The sequence below is a fragment of the Mucor mucedo genome (genome assembly GCF_025094135.1).
Source record: "Mucor mucedo strain NRRL 3635 chromosome Unknown EV154scaffold_46, whole genome shotgun sequence".
In the NCBI taxonomy this organism is placed as follows: Eukaryota; Fungi; Mucoromycota; class Mucoromycetes; order Mucorales; family Mucoraceae; genus Mucor; species Mucor mucedo.
In genome coordinates, this window is record NW_026252330.1 from 150,123 (window position 1) to 169,448 (window position 19,326).

Consider the following 19,326-nt stretch of genomic DNA (forward strand, 5'->3'; position numbering starts at 1 on the left):
AGTGTCAATAACTGTCCCCCAAAATCTTTTATATTTTAAACGCAGCAAGGTTTAGCTGCTGTATGGGAAAAATCTTTGAAGTACTTGCCATCATTTTTGTATTAAGTATATTCTCTTTTAATTAAAAGAGTTTATTTGTAAATATATGGATATGTTATATTAGTCTGCGCCAATTGATAAATTGACTGAAAGATTAGTAATATTATATCAAAGTTCCATACGAAACTCTATAGGAGTTTGAATCATATAATTTTTAAGGTTTGGGATTGAGTGTTTAATTTTTGACGTTTTGCAAAGTTTTTATCATCTATCAAAACAAACAATAACATATCCAATGTCTAAATCAAGAAAAAGAATGAACCAAGGAAAAAAAGTTAGAGCTGCAACGTTAGAGAAAGCTGCAATGCTTGCTGCTGAGGCTGCTGAGGCTGCTGTGAGAGAGTTCAGCGATGTTGAAATTCAACATTCCGAAGATGTTCAAGGTGATGTCGAAGTTATGCCCATCTCGTGGAAAAACTCTAGTGAGACCACTGGTGCGCAGAGCTACACGCGTAAAATTAAATACGCACGCGAAACTATCAGTCGAAAGAAGTCTGCTTGGATAAAAGCCGCTGTGGGCACACGTTCCTTGCCCGATTTTTTCAAGTTGACAAAACAACTTGCACCCATTATGCAGACGAAAAAGAGGCCACACAAGTCCAGATTTCCTGATGAAGCAACATTGGAAAGAATCAATACAATGCTGCCACTCATTGATCCAAAATTGGTTCTTTGTAATGCATCTATTGGAGAAGAACATATGGAAGGTGTCACTCAGTATCTGAAATACAAGATCGTGAAGGAAATGATGGTGCTTCTTTTGGCGGGTGAAGCGTATTCTGATGCAGCAGATCGTGTGGTCAACAACTGCTGGCACGATCCATCAAAATTTTACCGTTTCCGCGTAGCCCTTATTTGGTTGGGGCTTTACTTGGAGACCGGAAGTATCCCTCTCCACCAACAAGGAACGCATGCGAAGAGGAGATCAATCCTGAGTGATCCTTTTGTGAAAGAGAAATGCGTGGAGTGCATTCGTGGCCAGAAAACCCCATTTACAAGTATCCCGGCTCTTCGACTTTATTTAAGACAGCACGTCTTACCGGAGGTCTTGGCCATGACCACGGAAGTACAGGTTGATGCAGATGTGATTGTAAATGATGAAGTACATCCTCTGTCAAATATGCTTTGTCAACTCACCTGAAGTCATGGGGGTTTGAATACAAGACAGGTAAATACAAGATGCAATTAATTAATAGTTATTAATGGTTAAACTTTAATGTTTTTTTGTGGTATGTGCATAGGAAAAGATCAATGCTACTTTGATGGACATGAACGGCCGGACGTCATTTCCTATCGTATTAAGTGGGCCCAACAAATGATGGAATGGCACAAACGTATGGAAACCTATACACTCGACGATGAGAATTCAGAACCAGTTCAGCCCAACCTGAAGGAAAATGAAAAGAAGATGGTTTTAGTTACTCACGACGAATCAATATTTTATTCAAATGATTGTAAAGTCGCTCGTTGGTGTGCGAAGAACGAATCCATGATCATTCCTAAGAGCCAATTAAGATCTGTTATGGTTAGCTCGTTCATGTGTCCTTGCCATGGAACAATGAGAGGTACCGTCAATGGTATTGAAATAACTTCAAGAGTTATTTTTCTTCCTGGTAACAGTAACAGCAATGGTTATTGGACGAACATTGATTTAACTAATCAATTAAAAGATGTAATTCCTCCTTTTAATCAATTACATCCTGATTGTATTGGTATCTTTGCCTTTGACCAGAGCTCTAACCACAAAGTCATACCTGATGATGCTCTTGTTGTCTTAAAGACGAGTTCCGGTGTCACCGAGTATAAAGATACAAATAAGTATAGGTTTTTGGGATACCACTTTTACTGATAAGGAAGGTTGAGTGAAGGCCCAGCCCATGTACCGGACAGAGATGGTGAATCTGGAAGCCGTGAAGAAGATTGTTGCTACCGGAAGGGCAAAGCAGCAACCAATGTCCTTTAAAGACCTCCTGTATCAATACAGGCTTCCAAGAGTAAATATTTGAACTTAATACATGATATGAAAATCTAAGTTTCAATTATTTCATTAAATTTTGTAGGCAGGTGAGGTCTTCAGAGGTACGCTCATTTTGTTGAGGGAGCGCGACTTGTTGGACAAGAATGCTTCGCTGAGCAAGGTATGCCCTTCTGGTACAGTTCATGATCCTGCTGTTCGACCTGGCAGCTGTGCGGAGTACCTGGTCTCTCAGCAACCTGATTTTCTGGCGCAGAAGAATATGTTGGAGACTGTGATGTTCGAGGCTGGTCACCTCTTTACATTATACCCAAAGTATCACTGTGAGACTAACTGGATTGAAAGACATTGGGGTGCAGCCAAAAGATATTCACGTATGATGAGTGATTACTCCTTTTATACTCTGACGTCTAGAATCCATGAGTTTCTGGACAATGATGAGGTTGTGCACGGTCCTAAAATCAATAGACGGTATTATAACCGTGCCTATAGATGTATCGATGCGTATAGCAAGTGTAAAGATGTCATGGAGGCTGATGAGATTATCAGAAAGCTTTCCAAAGAATATCGATCACACAGACGTGCTTTTATTCCATTAAAAAAAAACGAAAAAAAAAACCTTAGACTCCCCCCCCCCAAAAACAAAAATTAGACTCCCCCCAAAAATAAATAAACATCCTGAAATTTTTTTTCTTTAAAAAAAAACCTTCCCCCATATAAAATCTGGCTATGAATTTATTTCCTTTTCTATTGTTTGTACGAGTCCGAGTTAAATCTTTCAAAATGTCACAAAATTGATTTTGCTGTTGAACTCCGGATGCACTCTAATCCTTTTTATTTTGTTACAGGACAAGTGATGAAAATGGAAGTGGTGACACAGAAATAACGAAAAGTTTAGTGAAATTTTAAAAATTCTTTAGACATTGGGTGGTCTAATGGAGATATAGTTCTATCTCTTTATTTCTTATGTAAGTGTACTGTATTAATTTTGTCTAATACCAAATAAACATTGACTATTAAAATGTGATGACATTTGATTACAGAAATCATTATACAAGAAAAAAAAGGGGGGCGAGAGACTACATACCTGATATTGCGTACAATCAGGGATACGCCCTTTTTTTATTCTGCATTACTCCTTTTGTAAAAAAAAGTTGATTGTCTGTGCAAATTCAAAAAAAAGGAAATCTCGGTAAAAACCCAAATATAGCAAAAGACGGCTTCCCGAATCCTGCTGTACACATCTTTAAATTACTCCTCACGCAGTTCCAAAATACATGTGGGAGACACTTTGACTATTCTGGCTTTGCGGTCGGTAATAGTAATGGAGTTGGGGAGGTGTCAATCTTCACGAGTTGCCATCTTTTTCTCTTTTTTTTTACTATTGCTCATGACATGTTTTAGTGTTCTTAATGGAGAATGGGGGTGCCATGGCTAATGAGTCTTTTGCAAGAGTGCCACTACTTTATGACGTTTGTTTACTTGATTATACTTTTCATTTGTTTATACCATGTTATAGTGAAGGTGTCTTTGAACAAGGAAAAAAACGGATAATAGTAAAATGAGGTTACCACAAAAAACCACTTTCCAATATCTTTAAAAAAGGCACTCGATGTATAACAAAAAAAAATTATGCGCACCAAGATCGACGCTGTGCACGTAATGATTGGAAAAAAAAAGAGTGTTTATGCAGTGCGATATACCCCTTCTCCTAAACGTATCGCACGTAAAGATAAATCATGCAAAATACTTTTATTGAAAATTGAAGTGATTCATTGTTTTATAATCGGTATAAAAGCAATTGAATTGGATTACCTTTATTTCCTTCTTTATTATTATCTTTTAATAAATTCTATTTCTTTCAAAACAAAATCTATTTACTCCAATGCCATTCAACAGTGGTAAGACCTTTTTTTAATTGGAAAGAATGAAATATGTATCCCAATTTTAATCCTCTTTTTTCCCCGTAGCTATTCCTACCAAGTCTTTTTCTAGCAAGAGAGTTCATACTGGATCTTCAAGCAACAAGGTAAAGTTAACCACGAGCAAGAAGTCATGTTCGAAAAACATGAATTCAACGTTGGCAACACGCCATCCACCTCCATGTCCAATTCGGCCATGACAACAAGATCACCTATGCTACCTATGCCTCATGCAAATAGGATGCCCGTCCTTTCGGATGATAATGATGCTATGGATATATGCCAAGAGCAATCTACGAAAAGAGCTATCCCCATGCCAGAGTCACCAATTGCTAAAAGACAAAAGGCAACCATGCGAACACCACCTGTCGGCACTGTTTTTGGAAAGGCCTTGTAGGGAAGCCTTAATCAGGGCATGGTGCCTCGTCTGGATGTTTTTTGCGCTGCTCTTTCTTTAAACAAACAAGCACACACCCTTGTTTTGCGTTATTACGTATCTGACATTTCGTCCATGTTGCAGTCCAGCAGAACGTACGTCGCCGTGGATCTGGTGGAAATATTCCATTTTGAAGATGCCTTCTCCATATTGAAACTGGCAGAAAGAGATGACAGCGTTGAGGTCCGGGTCAAGATCAGAAATGTTCAGGTGGATAACCGCATCCAGTACTTTTGCTTGGTCTTTCCTGTTCCTGACGACCGACGTTTGGCATTCGCTCAAGCCATGGTGAATGGTAGGGTCCAAAACCCATTCACAAAGGTTGGTATATGGCGTACAAATGTGTAGTATATGCCAACCTGATGATGGATGGTTGAGGAAAGGGAAGCTACTCACTTTCATCAATTACTCCACCGGGCCTTTTTCGATACTTTTCGTATCATCCCATAAATTGGAGCTGATGGTAAGTTTGTTGTAGTGAAGGGCAAGCTGCTCTTTGCCCATATTCCTCCAGGTTGTCAAGAATAGTTTTTTTATAGTAAACAATCTCTTTTTCATTTATAAATAATAAACAATCCTTTTTCTGAGTGATGCTCCGGTGAGTATTTAATAAAATCTTAAAAAAAAAATTTCTTTTTCTTTTTATAAACCTAAAACCCACTACACATTACTACGAATACCTGGCTCTTTTAAACTGTAAAGCAGCTCGTTAGAACTGCCGATTTATAAAGACATGGAATCATTTCAACGATGCATCAGTTACGACGCAAATAACCAGACATACGGGGAACCTTTATTAGCATTGAGGGATTTTTTGCTGGCGACCGGTGGAGTGAATGTTTGTTTTCTAATTGTCGACCGGCCGATTGACTGGTCGTCATTTAAATCTTGACCGGCAGGTGGGCCGGTTGTTATTTAGACTCCATCACCAACAAGTAATGATACCAACACAAAATATTCGTCATCTCATAACCCGCCCTCTTTCGTACAGTCAAAGTAGCTTGCAACTGGTTCAAATGGGACGTAAACATTTGCAAGTTATCCGCCTGCAACAACGTCTCAAAGGCATCTTTTGTTCCAATTCTTTTTGTTACAGTATCCAACAAGGCAGCACGATTCGCCAACACAGAGAAGTAAGCGTCAGTCGTATTCTTACGCATTATTGTCACGAGCTTGATCGTCACAAGATGCATCTCCGCGTCATCCATGACATTAGAGACTTTAGGGGACTAGATTTTCAATAATTTTTACACTTTTTTTTTTTGGTAATAAATATTGATGTCATCGTAGATTTGCACTTTCCTAATAAAGCGTAACATATAATCCAATAACGTCAGACATTTATGAATCAGCGACTTAAATATAATGATAACATGAACTCATGGCATTACTCTCTTTTTCTTCTCAAATAATCTTTAAAACAATACATAAAAATGTCTGAATATATCATTAACATGTGGAGAAATAATTTAACCAGTGCCTACAACCGGCTACGTGAAGTAGAGGAACAGACTCTAGAAGAATTCGAAGACGAATATGAGGACGAATATGAGGACGATTTCGAGGACGGTTTCGAGGAAGATATGCCATCCACGATGTAGAATGATGGTCAACGTCTATATATCCAGTCCCTCACTGACGAGATGAGTATCCATCTATTTAGATTTACGTATCAGCAAATACAATCTGTAGTGATCAGCATGCATCTTACTGAGAGGATTACCTGTCGTGCAAATACATCCCAACAATTTTATTGGGATACCATTGAGGCATTTGCTATCATGCTTCGTAGGCTTGCCTATCCGTCTGGATTGATTGATCTTGAACTCCTTTTTGGTATAAGCTACTCGACTATTTGTACGATATTCAATGAAATGATTGTATTATTGTATTCGAAGTAAAACGAAGGTATACGTCTTACAAGAAATCATTTACGACCTTAAAACTTGAGACGATTCAGCGAAGCTATCATTCAGAAAGGCTCGCCTTATACTGAGGTCGTTGGATTTATAGATGGAACTTTGAATGCTGTGTGTAGACCTGGTGAAAATCAAGGTAGTGTATACAACGGTCATGTGAGAGGGCACGGGTTGAAATACCAAGCAGTTGTAACTCCTGACGGTATCACTGTTAGCCTGTGTGGACCATTTGCTGGGGCGATTCATGACATGAACATGTTGGATAGCTCAGATATCATTAGCGAATTAGATGAAATCTTGGTCTGTAAAGATATTGGCAATAAATTCGACGCTCTGTATGGTGATCCCGCATATCGGCCATCATCTTGCCTTATTAGACCTTTTTTGACTGGTTTGGCTCTAACAGATAATCAACGTACAACAAACGAAATGATGTCCTCAGTCAGGGAATGTGTGGAGTGGGAGTTTGGGCATGTCGCAACTCTGTTTGCTTTCGTCAGATATAGACCAGGACAAAAGGTGTTTCTAAGTCGCGTTGGAATGTTCTATGTTGTTTCAACCCTTTTGAAAAATATACATACCTCTATTAATAATGGAAATCAAACCAGCTTTTACTTTGGACTATCACCTCCTACGTTACAACAATATATCGACAGTATATCTAATATTTAATAAATTTATTTAAGTCGTTTTGTTTAAGTTGATACATTTTTTGACGTATTTGTTGAGGTGGTTTTGGGGGGTAAGGATAGACAACCTGCGGAGGGTATTGCTGAGCGTTGGCTTGAGACGATATTGCTTTATTTACAGATGTCAACAAGTTATCTTCAAAGATCTTTTGATTTATCTTAATGTCATCTGCAAATTTCTTTTGGCTTGCCTCTACAGCCGCAATTGTCTCCTCTTTGCCTTTGTTGATCAATCTTTTAACATCGCTCAAAAAAGCACGCTGGTATTGTATCTGCTTTTCCGATTCAGCAAAAGCAAAAGCATACTCATTCTTTCGTGCTTCCTCTACTGCACGCTTTCTATCAAAATGTTTTTGTTGTGTGAGACGTTCCATCTTGTTGTTATCGTCTTCGATCACATACATCTCCTCTCTTGCCTCTGGCTGCTGAGATATCTGTGGGTGCTTTTCTTTAATCTCACGTTTAGTTGCCTTTATTTTTTTGTTCACTCCTTTGTAACGACTGAGAGCATAACTCTGCCTGGGCTTCTCTTTTTTTTATGCGGGCAGAGCTGGCCTGAGCATCTTCTTCATCCTTGTTCGTCTCGACTTCAGTCATCTTAAGTTTAATCGATGGAAATCATTAAAACCTTGTAGTATATCAAATTTTTAAATTAATTACCTCATCATCCATTGAGCTCAGTCGATTCTCGAGAGTCGTTTCAGAATCATTTGTACCACTGGCAAGTCGATCCGCATTTTTCTTTTCTATTATTTCTTTTCTTGCTTTCTTCAAATAGTTTCTTAATGAAGTCAAACCAAGAGACCTCAAATGAGGGTCTCCTTTGTTGACTTCTTGGAGAACTAAATCCCATGCTACTGTTACATTGTTTTTTTTTTGTCAAAAGGACGATGAGATATCCTGGCCTCAACGGCTGCCAATTTTCTACTTTCTGACCATTGACCACGTTTCTCAGTAGACTTCGACCCAGTCAATTTACCTTCTTGAATAAAATTGATGTTGCTGTCATTGTTGCTATCATTATTGCTGTTTATATTGTTGTCTTTGTTACTGTTGCTACTGCTGTAGCCGGAATTGTTAGGTTCTGTGCTTTGTCGGGACATGTTTTATGTTTATTAAATGATAAAAGTAAGAAAAGACGACTAAAATCATGAAATTATAGACTCATAATAATGCAAAAATCGGTGCTAAAATAATGTAATATTAACAGTTACAATTGGCTTATTTCAAAGAAAGATTAGTGAAAGCGTTTTCACTAATAGTGTAAAAATTGATGAAAACTTACACTATCTTGTGCAACATCGGATTTCAAAATCGTGAAATTTACTTATTAGTACAGTGAAAATTAATCCCCTAAAGTCTCTAATAATAGCAATGGTGCTAGCTGAATTCCATTTTGAGTGCGTGTATGTGGTATCCGAAACTTAAAAGTGGTAGCAGTCTCCGTAACATCAGCAGTGGCAGTAGCAGGTACAGCCGGGGAAACGGCGGCAGCAGCAAGAACGAGGACAGGAACCTCCTGTTTTTCTGAAACAGTAGTATCATGCGACGGTTGATACCATAGGCTACACGATTCGGTGTCACTTCAAAAATTGGTGATTGATAGGGTTTTTGTTGTTGTTTTGATTGTTCAATTTAAAAAAAATTAAGGTAAGGAAACAGTAAAAAAATTTTATTCTGTATTTTGGCATTTTAGTAGTCCATTTTAGGACCGTTTATTTCTGGAGGCTTCACATTCGATGCAAACAAATTTTTCATTTTTAAGCAGTAGATTAATAATAGATTTATAATAAAAAAATATGACAACATTATTTTTGACAGAATTCAATTTAGGAAAAAAATATTGATAAAAAAATATTTAAAAAAAAAAAAAAAAACGGAGCTTGTCCATATTAGTACATCTCCTATTTAAGATCTCAATATATTTTGTTTCATGTCAGCAGCCTAAATCATACAAATCTGAAAATTCTGGTCCGTTATCCGTCAAGATCCAATAGGTTTGGGTACTCTTGTCCGTTATCCCTCAAAATCCTTTGATTTCAGGGTACTCCGGTCCGTTATCCCTGAAAATCCGTTGACTTCAGGGTAATCCGGTCCGTTATCCCTGAGAATCCGTTGACTTCAGGGCACTCCGGTCCGCTATCCGTTGTTATGCGATACTTCAGGGAATTCTGGTCCGTTATCAATACAGATCCGACACTTACGGGTTCACTGATTACATTTAACTAACAACCAAAATAGATTATAAGCAGTTGGAAACGGTTCAAAAATGGTTCAACCATTCTAAGCTTGTCTGGGAATTATCTTAGTTAATTTCACATATAAGATAAAACGCAAATCATATCGGAACGTCCTTAAACGTGCGTTGTATTTCAAAAACATATATACGGTGACCTCTAAACTATCCTAACTGGTTGAGGTTATTGTATTTGGACATCAATGATATCATCGGGTCGTGTGTTATTCTACACAACGCATGTAGGGCAAGAGAGGAGGTAGGATTCGATGGTGTGGTTCTAGAACCTGCTGGTCTTCAAGTTGGAGAGCAGGTTGAAATAAGTTTTATAGGTAACATTGCCCGCTTGCGCATCTTTAATGCAGCTTTTCCTTAAATATGTTAAGTATTAAATTATTTTTAAAAAAACACGTTTATTATTGAAAACAAAAGCAAACTATATTTTAGTCGATGTTATGAAGTTTATATTCATCGGACGAAGGACAAGTGACATCAAGTAAGTCTGACGGAATAGGAAAAACCGTCGTAACATTGACATCGATCGTCATCTCATTCGCAGAGGGGGTGGAGGTAGTGTCGTTGAGGTGGGTGCTGTTGGAAAAGGTGCTGCTGACGACGATGTTGCTGGTGTTGGTGTTGTTGGCGTCGGTCCTGTTGTAGGCACTGGTGCTGCTGGCAGAAGGACTGTTGAACTGATAGTCATAGACTTCAGGAATTCCATTGACATCAGGGCGGAAATAGTGGCTGATGTTGTTGGTGTAATGCTTGCCACCGTTTTCAAACGCATTGTAGCTGGTGCTACGGCTGCTGCTGCTACCGTTGTTGTTTTTGGGACAGTCGACGTTGTGATAGGTGCTACGTCTGCTGCTGATACCATTGTTGTTGTTGGCATCGTCGAGGTTGTTGTAGACGCCATTTTTGTTGTTTTGGCACCGTTTTTGTTGTTGCTGTTGTTGCTTGAGCCGAAATCCCCTCTCATTACCCTCAGCATCTGGCGCTGGATATCCAGACTGGCCTACATCTGATCAGCGATGCGAGACTGCACCTGTTCCTGTCTCTCCAAGGACTCTAACGTCTCACCAAAAAACATTCTCGAACGAGCAAGGTAATTATTGAACGTTATACGCTCAGGCTCTCCGAGCTCAAAACAACGTGCCTCAATCTCATTCATTGAGGTAACCAGATACTCCATCGTTCGGTTGACGGCTCTACTTCTACTAGCAGCCCCACGAGTCACACCCTCGTCAGCACCATTGTCTTCGACGGTCCTTTCTTGTCTAGCACCGACAACTTGGCCACGAATATCGATCGTCTCTCTTGCAAGAGAGGTATACACAGTAGGTAGGATTACAGTGGGCACCTCACGGGTGGCGTTCTCCATTGTGACATGGTGAGCCCAGTTTTCAAATGGTGCCGTACCAGTCGCACTCAACCTGTCATTTCGATATCTGAAGGCAGCACATAGAGCAGACCACCTAGACTTTAAACCACTCAAAGGTATTTTTCCATTGGTGCTGGAGTTGGAGTTGAATGCGTGCAATATGACACGGTACAACTCATTTCGTTCGGCTAAAGTACGAGTGGAATACAACCGGTTGTTGTAATTAGACTACAATTCAATCAGAGCAAAGGTCCAGGCCGAATTCCAGTTGGAGCGAGTGTAGCTCGTATCTGAAATATCATAAGTGGCAGCAGCATCCGTGGCATCAGCAGTGGCATCAACAGTCGCACCCGGATAGCAGGGGAAACGGCGGCAGCAGCAGGAAAAACGACAGGAAACTCCTGTTCTTCTGAAACAGTAGTAGCATGCGACCGTTGCTACCATATGCTACACAATTCGGTGTCACTTCAATAAATTGGTGATTGATAGGGTTGTTGTTGTTGTTTTGATTGTTCATTTTAAAAAAATTAAGGTAAGGAAACAGTTATAAAATTTATTTTGTATTTTGGAATTTTAGTAGTCTATTTTAGGACCGTTTATTTTTGGAGGCTTCACGTTCAATGCTAACAGATTTTTCATTTTTAAGCAGTAGATTAATAATAAAAATATATGCAACATTATTTTTGACAGAATTCATTTTAGGAAAAAAATATTGGCAAAAAAACATTTTTTTTAAAAAAAAAAAAAAAAAAAAAAAAAAAAAAAAACGGAGCTTGTACACATTAGTACATCTCCTATTTAAGATCTTTATATATTTTGTTTCATGTCAGCAGCCTAAATCCTACAAATCTGAAAATTCTGGTTCGTTATCCGTCAAGATCCAATAGCTTTGCGTACTCTGGTCCGTTATCCCTCAAAATCCGTTGATTTCAGGGTACTCCGGTCCGTTATCCCTGAAAATCCGGGGACTTCAGGGTACTCCGGTCCGTTATCCCTACAGATCCGATACTTAAGGGTTCCCTGATTACATTAAACTAATGACCAAAATAGATTATAAGAAATTAGAAATGGTTCCGAAATGGGTCAAGTATTCTTAACTTCTATGGGAATTATCTGAGCTAATTTCACATATAAGGTAAGTAGCAAATCATATCAGAACATCCTTAAACGTGCGTTGAATTTTAAAAAGGTATAAACAGCGCCCTCCAAAGTATCGTAACCGTTTAAGACTTTCGTATTTTGTGAAATGACATCACATACTGATTCGTAGGGAGACTTTCCAAACATTTTTATTTTTCTGTTTTTTGTTATTATTAAGTTATGGATCCGGTTAACAGCGCTTCATAGGAAATATATAAGCTATTATCACTCTTATAAGATGTTAAACCCTTTTTTTCCATAACCTTTACTGAAACATTTTTATTCAAAACATGTAACCCATTTTGAGTCTACCACATTTTTGCTTAGTCCAATGCTGCTCTAATCGTATCATTGCTTTGGAGACTGGTTTTAGTAATTGTGTATTTAACAGAGCTAGAAACAGAATTAATCAAGACGACTTGTTCATCTTAGTAGGCCTGTGAGAAGTGGAGCGGGGCAAGAGCAGAACAGAATAATTATTAAGGTGAGGACCAAAGAAACAGGCATTATATCAATTAGTATTAACATATATAAAATGGATGAGAGTAGAAAAAGTTTAATTCAAAGAAAAAGAAAAAACAGATAAGATCTTGGATACAGAAATAGAATTAAATAGACATGACTACAGTACCCGAGGAGTGTGTGGTGACCTAGCAAGAATATAGCCATATTAGATCTGACAAAGGCTTATCCACGCTAATACCATTTGTGATATAAGCTTTACAATAAATGTCATAGTAAGAACTATAAGGATATTACATCGCAAGTCCAATATAGTACGTCTGAGAAATAATTCAAATATAGTTTAAAGCAAGGAGATTTAAAAAACTTCACATTTATTTGAACAAGACTAAAGTAGTACTATGTAATAATCGCATACATTTTTGGTTAATCTAGGATAACTTCAAGACAGCACTTGAGATATGAACACAGCCGACAGTCTTTTATATAAATACTGGTACATTTCGTTTATTATTAAAAGACAATCTTTTAAATAGTCTCAAACTACTCCGATAGTCTTTTTATAATTTTACTTTACCTTAAAACATAACGTTTAGTAAGGAGTAGGATACAAATTTGCCGCTGTGTATTCCAAGTATATATTCAAATATTTGAAAGGGTAATCCGGAGTTCAAAAAGGTAGTGGTAACACGATAGAAACCCAAAAAGCCCTCAATTCTATATTTTTAGAACATCGAAAGAAGTGAACATAGTGGCGGACTATGTGGTAAAAACCCGCAACATGTGGTAAAAACCCGCAACATTTGGTGGTAAAAACGTCTATTTTATACCACCGAATGTTGCGGAATTGTAGTTCATTTACCACCCGATGTGGTAAAACTCCAAAATTATACCACCAAATGTTGCGGGTTTTTGCTACATATTGCGGGTTTTTACCACCTATTGTTGCGGGTTTTTTCCGCATGTTGCGTAATTATACCACTCGTGGTACTTACTAAAATCCACCTGTCGCGTCTTTTTACCGCAATATAGCGTCCTTTTAGACAAAACGTAGTACATCACTTTTAATTATAATACTATTGATACTGATGGATCTTATACATTTGTGCAATCAAAAAATAAATTATATAAGAAAGAAGCAGGATTTAAATGAAAAAGTTTTTATTTTATTCAATGTTTATTTTGTATTTTACTTTAAAAATAAGGCAAAGGTTTTGCCGGCTGTCTAACATTGTCGTAAGTTGCCGTGGAGGAGGGAAAAGAGTAATACCCAATTTAAAAAGGAGAGAAGTTACTGTTTAAGCATTACTATAAAACAAAGAGAGAGTGAGTATCATACAGCAGTCTACTGTAGTTTTAGAGAATTAAAATTACGAGGGGGTTTGATGATATTTCAACTTTTTTTTTTCTTCCAATCATGTAGTTGAGTGTGTATTGGTGCTTAAGTGTGTAATTAAGTGTGTTTTTGTTTAAGAGTGAATAGACTTTTGAAAATTATTATTTATTGTAATGTTTTAAAATTTGTATTGTTATTTATATGGTTATTAAATGAGTGATATATATTTATATATTTGTCTGGGTTAATTATAGATTGTAGTAGTTGTATTGACTATGACGTGTAAAGTGTTTGTTCGGAATACTGAATCATATCAATAGCATCAATATTCACACCGAACTTTCTTTTAATTCTAACTGGTAGATCTGCGCCAAAAAAATATAGATCATCTGCTTTTCTTACTCGAGACATTGCTACATACATTTGACCATGAGATACCATGTCATCTAAGTGAATAGCCACAGAGTCGATTGTAATGCTTTGTGCCTTATGGATTGTTGTAGCAAAAGCAGGGACAATTGGAAACTGGGATCTCACATAGCTTGTGCCTGGAATAGATCTTGTAATTCTTTGAATCCAAAGTGTTTGGTGGCTACCGTCAGAGTTTTGCTTTAATAATAATACATTCTCTTCGTCTACTTCTGATATTGTTGCCAAAGTACCATTTACCCAGCCTTGGGAAACCCGCAAGTTTTGAAGGAGCATGACCGGCATGTCGATTTTTAATTGTAATTCTTCAAGAAGTCTTGTTTCTTTTAGAGCCCTAGCAGCTGATTTTCTATTACCGCCATTGAAAGTATCGATTGATGGAATTGACATTGATTCGCCTGCAAGATTACAAAACTCCTTAATGTTTGCTCTGTCGACATTTTTTCTAGTTGTGTAGAGGCGCAAACAGTTGGCAGGAAGGTCACTTTTTAATACTGTCCGGGAATTGATGAACTTAATCACTTCTTCGTCATAATTACATACACGGACTTTGTTTAGAACATTGATAAGAACTTGATCAACTTGGCGAATTGGTGTGTACAGTGTAAACTTGGTCGAATAGTTGTATACAGCTGATTCCCAGATTAAACCTTCATTGATACATACGGGTAACAACTGTGCGACATCCCCAAAAAAAACTGTTTTTATGCCACCCATTGCTGCTGCTCTTTGTGTTGTTCTAATCAAAGCGTCATTCATGATATTCAAAAGCTGATTACTGATCATAGAAAACTCGTCTACTAATAGCATAACTTTTGGGTAAAGTTTTATCATTTCATCTAGCTTCACATAGTTGGGTTCCTGCGACGAAGGCCCCATTCCAAAAAAACGATGGATAGTAATTCCGCTTACATTGAATGCAGCAACCCCAGTAGGAGCCATTTTGAATATCTATTAATAAAAAGTTATTTTAGAGCTGTGGATCAAAAGATAAATACGCTATCACTTTACCTTGTATCCTTTTATCTTGTAATGTCTTTCAAACATCTTGAGCAAGTAGGATTTACCGGTACCAGCCGCACCAGACACAAATGTGACAGAGTTGTGAGCCAGCTCAACATTTACTCTATCAAAGATGCTTTTTTGAGTTTCATTAGCATTGGTGTACATAATTTCGAGTTCAGATTGAGTAACGTCTAGGCCTCTTTCAAAATCGTTCACGTCAGATAAGTTGCTAATATCGTAAGATCGATTAATATGAATACCGCCATTTTCAGGGCCGAGTGAAACCAAATGCTCAAAGTAATCTATAATAATAAGCTATTAGTTGACTTTTTTTTATTTTTGCGGTATGTATATTATTACCTCTCCAGGATGCATAGCTACCCTTTTTTGCGATAAAAGTAGTTCTAAATATAGGCTTATTGAGGACGATTTGTTGATAGTAGTATTTTTCGCCATTGTTCTCAGACTGATTAAATGTTCGCCAGAATGCTTGTTTCTTGCGTAAAACGTATTTGGTTTTTTTGGAGAATATAAACATGGGTAAAGGATCTGGGAAAAAGAAACGTTCAAACAGACCACCATTTGATCTATCAGTTATATTGCCTTCATATGGGGATTCGCGATAAAAGCTATAAAATTGGGTGATAGTCAAGTTGCGGCCACCATTGCGCTGTTCATATTTTTCTATAATACGTTTTAGCTTTTGATATCTTATTTAAATTTACATAAGAAAACTTACCAACATGAGTCCGAGTAAAAATCATGGCACTGTTAGGATCAAGGTCTTTGATATCACGTCGTAATAGTCTTCGCTCATCACCGGGCAAACTGGTATGTATAAAATTTACCACTCTTGAGGTTTGATGTTTATGCCATCCCATAATGTCGTATACAGCTTCTACAGCGCCAACAATTCTGTTCTTGAAGTGCTCTTGTCGGTCTTTTCGTTTCGAATTTTATAGTTACCCGAACTGCCTTTGTTGCTGATTTCAAAAACTGCATCCGTTTCGTTTTTGGCCATGTACTTAGCAAGGTATCTCACGGCTGCTTCACCTTTGTTGTACTGTATATCCATGTTTGCTCTCCAGACACCTAGCAAGTAGGGGTTGTACCCATTAACCTTCATGTCTTCCACTCCTCTTTCATAGATACAGGCATCCCCCACAAATTCAGGTCTTTGGTGCTGGCTCTTTTGGATATCCAAAGCGACATTTACCAGTGACATGCAGTTTGCAATACCTAAAATGTATATATTAATTTTTTGTAAAAGAAACGATGAAAGGATTTTTACTTACACATCTTGACATTCATGAATTTGATGTTTCAGGACCAGCCTATGCATCAAAGGATCATCATTAAAATTTTTTGAGTACAACTTGCAGGTAATTACATTCAAAGCAATCAATTCCTCAACAGATTTTTTTGTCCAAAGAACGCAATGAATATGAGGGCTGCCTCGATCCTGTATCTCCAATACCCAACTATAATCGTCAATACCTCCGATTGTCTTAGCAAAATGACCAAGCACATACTTGTCAAAGAATCGACGCCATTTTCGATGAAAGTGATTGGAAAAAAGAACCGGATCATCCCAAGGGTACTTAGTTCCAGTAGCTGCTGAGAAATCATCACTAAAATCGTTACAGCTGAAGGTCAAAAAAAGTTGTGGAGAGCCAAGATTTTGAAAGACAGTTGACAAATTCAGATAATTTTTTCTCTTGTAAGAAAACGATGAACGGACAATATAGGGTACGTTAGAAGTAATACTTTTGTTGTAGGTATTAGTGGAGGGGTCAATTACGTCGCACTGCCTGAGATTGCTTCTTCCTTTAGTACTCACAACCAGTCGATTGGATGACGCAATATTATTTCTTTCGATACAATCCAAAAGAAAAAAAATGAAAGCTTGATCTTGGGCAAAACGACGGTCAGCCATAAGTAATCTTAATCGTGTGTATCCTTTCAATGTTTCGTTGAAGAGTGTAGCCTTTGCAATTCCACCATGATTTTCTGCTTGAGACGTGTTTTCTTCGTTTGGAGTGCACATAGAAAAGTGGCCTTGGCATTTGGGATACAAGTAAGGAAACATCAAAGCAAGTAAACTTTCTGTGGACAGTCGAATGTAGGATCCAGTGGAGCCATTCTTTCCAATAATTAAATCAGAGAATTCAACACCAGCAGCCTCGGGATTGACATTGTTTTCAGCAAATAAACAATTGTCAGGCCATTGAATTTGCCCGTCAATTTTTTTGACACCGATAAACTTTGAGCTTTCTTTAATGTGGTAGTTTACAAGAGAAAACATCAATGGCGGAAGTTCATATCTTTGTAAAAGAGGATGAACATTTTTCAAAGCTTCATAAGCAGTAATAACCTTCTTCTTGTTAATGATTCGAGGATCACCACGCTTATAGTAAAGTCCAAGGGTGCTACCATATGCCATTTCAGCAAACTCAAAATTGTGTTTAATCCCAACAGCACCAGAGAGTTCATAATGACCAATATAACCTGATTGAATGTTGGATTTTCGTGTAATTTGAGTCATTAACTTTATAGGAGAGAGTGCACATCTTTCACGGTAATTAAGACCTTTAGTTTCCTCCAAGACATCACCTATTAATTATGCTACTAATTAGTTTTGAAGTTCACTGTATTTCTAACTAACTCTAAACGTACCAGGGTAAATATAAATTGGAAATTCAGTTTCCTCCATCATTAAATGGTCTTTACAAACCATGTATGTAGTTGTCCCTCTGTCATCAATATTTGTCAAAGGAGTGACACCCCACTGGGAACAATTACAGGAATCAATGTTATCTATTTTACGATAGAAACTTTCTTCAGGATAAAGTTTTCTTAAGCAGACGCAACAGACACCATCAGGTTTTTTAGCAGAAAAGGCTTGAAAATCAAGAATTTGTTTTCGTTCCACATGAGAAAAAGACATTAGAGAATTGTCTTGAACACGGAATCTGGACATGAAGTCTCTCATATTTGAGCTTGTAGACATTTTAGCGCTTATTGTAATTATGTATAATTAGAAAAGTTTATTATAATTGATTCACGGTTATTTATACTTTTCATGGTTTTTTTTTCAGGCACAATAAGTTGTTTGATCACCAATATTTAAAATTAGGAAATGTTTCATGTTGATATGTTTATTAAAAAACAAATATAAAAAAAAATAGAAAAAAAAATTAAATTTCCATGTTATTGGAAGTGGCAAAGAGGGCAGCGTCGAAAGGGAATAGTATCATCAGGCAAGATCGGACAAGATCAGAACTCTGACAGGACATTGGAGGTCTTAACTCCAGGATTTGGAACTTTTGTCACAACTTTCTTTTCCGCTCTGGCTACGCCTGAGTTCTTTTTCAATCGCTTGACGATTGATTCTTGGACCGCGATGGGATTGAACATTGGCAGCAAGAGTTTCATTACAACTTTAATTTTTGTTAGTAAAATCTGTGATACTGAAAACTATTTATGGGTTGGAAATTTGCTTACCCAAGTCCTCGAAAAGATCCTCAAGGGTCTCACAAAAAGATTCCTTGGAAATCTCCTTGTTTTTTCCCTCTACCAAGTGGATGTTGTTCCAGTTGTCCCAGACATACTTAAACATAATAAATTTACACTTCATGTACTCCACGGATGAAGGGTAAATATCTTCTGAGGCCGGCATACAACCCGCAGAAAAAGCAACACCAATTACATGACCATCATGATCAACTTCCCTAATTGGAGAGACAGAAGTTACTCCAATTCTTACCGAAGCAAAAGCCTTGTTGGAATCGTCGAACGTGTAGGCCGAGACGTTTAGACTCCCTAATAGTATTAAAATAGACTCTATCAGTAAAGCGAATTTCAAAGTGAATTGAAATCATATATTACCAATTACTCTATGGGAAGTTCCCTTTCTAAAAAACCTCAAAAAGTAGAACATCATGGGATAATTGAGGCCAGATACCACGAACACAAGTCTCAAACTGGCATCAACACCTTTGGACTCGAGCGAAATCGATTGTCCACTCAAAACTTTCATTTTTGGGACGCTTTCAGTCACGACAACTCTATCACATGTAGCTGTTACCATTTTTCTTGAATTAATTAATTTTTAAAGATGAATAGCAGCAACATTGCAAAGAAATGGTTTTTTATAGAAAAATTGCCATGATTTGTAAAACGTTACTTGTCTCAATGTGTTATGTAGCAATCTAGTTCATACAAAAAAAGTAGCACGATGTGAAAAGTTGATAGTAATCGAAGGTAAAGAATTTCTTTCTGTCATCACAATGAAAAT

At 37.5% G+C, this 19,326-nt stretch overlaps 4 protein-coding genes across 4 annotated transcripts; 3 read left to right on the plus strand and 1 right to left on the minus strand.

Moving 5' to 3' along the window:
• Positions 1 to 1,991: 1,991 nt before the first annotated feature.
• EV154DRAFT_588843 (uncharacterized protein) lies at positions 1,992 to 4,393 on the plus strand (the record flags this gene model as incomplete). The annotated part of the gene is made up of 3 exons (XM_051606840.1): positions 1,992 to 2,093; positions 2,160 to 2,597; positions 4,070 to 4,393. 3 exons carry the CDS (start codon positions 1,992 to 1,994, stop codon positions 4,391 to 4,393), a joined length of 864 nt encoding a protein of 287 aa, XP_051457557.1.
• Positions 4,394 to 4,507: 114 nt separating this feature from the next.
• On the plus strand, positions 4,508 to 4,809 carry EV154DRAFT_563623 (uncharacterized protein; the record flags this gene model as incomplete). Its single annotated transcript, XM_051605796.1, has 2 exons — positions 4,508 to 4,727; positions 4,781 to 4,809. The coding sequence occupies 2 exons, from the start codon at positions 4,508 to 4,510 to the stop codon at positions 4,807 to 4,809; spliced, it is 249 nt and encodes an 82-aa protein (XP_051457558.1).
• A 5,482-nt stretch (positions 4,810 to 10,291) lies between these two features.
• On the minus strand, positions 10,292 to 11,296 carry EV154DRAFT_481543 (uncharacterized protein; the record flags this gene model as incomplete). Its single annotated transcript, XM_051598395.1, has 3 exons — positions 10,292 to 10,885; positions 11,008 to 11,094; positions 11,273 to 11,296. The coding sequence occupies 3 exons, from the start codon at positions 11,294 to 11,296 to the stop codon at positions 10,292 to 10,294; spliced, it is 705 nt and encodes a 234-aa protein (XP_051457559.1).
• Positions 11,297 to 12,415: 1,119 nt separating this feature from the next.
• On the plus strand, positions 12,416 to 13,257 carry EV154DRAFT_481544 (uncharacterized protein; the record flags this gene model as incomplete). Its single annotated transcript, XM_051598396.1, has 5 exons — positions 12,416 to 12,435; positions 12,536 to 12,573; positions 12,856 to 12,917; positions 12,989 to 13,068; positions 13,113 to 13,257. The coding sequence occupies 5 exons, from the start codon at positions 12,416 to 12,418 to the stop codon at positions 13,255 to 13,257; spliced, it is 345 nt and encodes a 114-aa protein (XP_051457560.1).
• Positions 13,258 to 19,326: the final 6,069 nt, after the last annotated feature.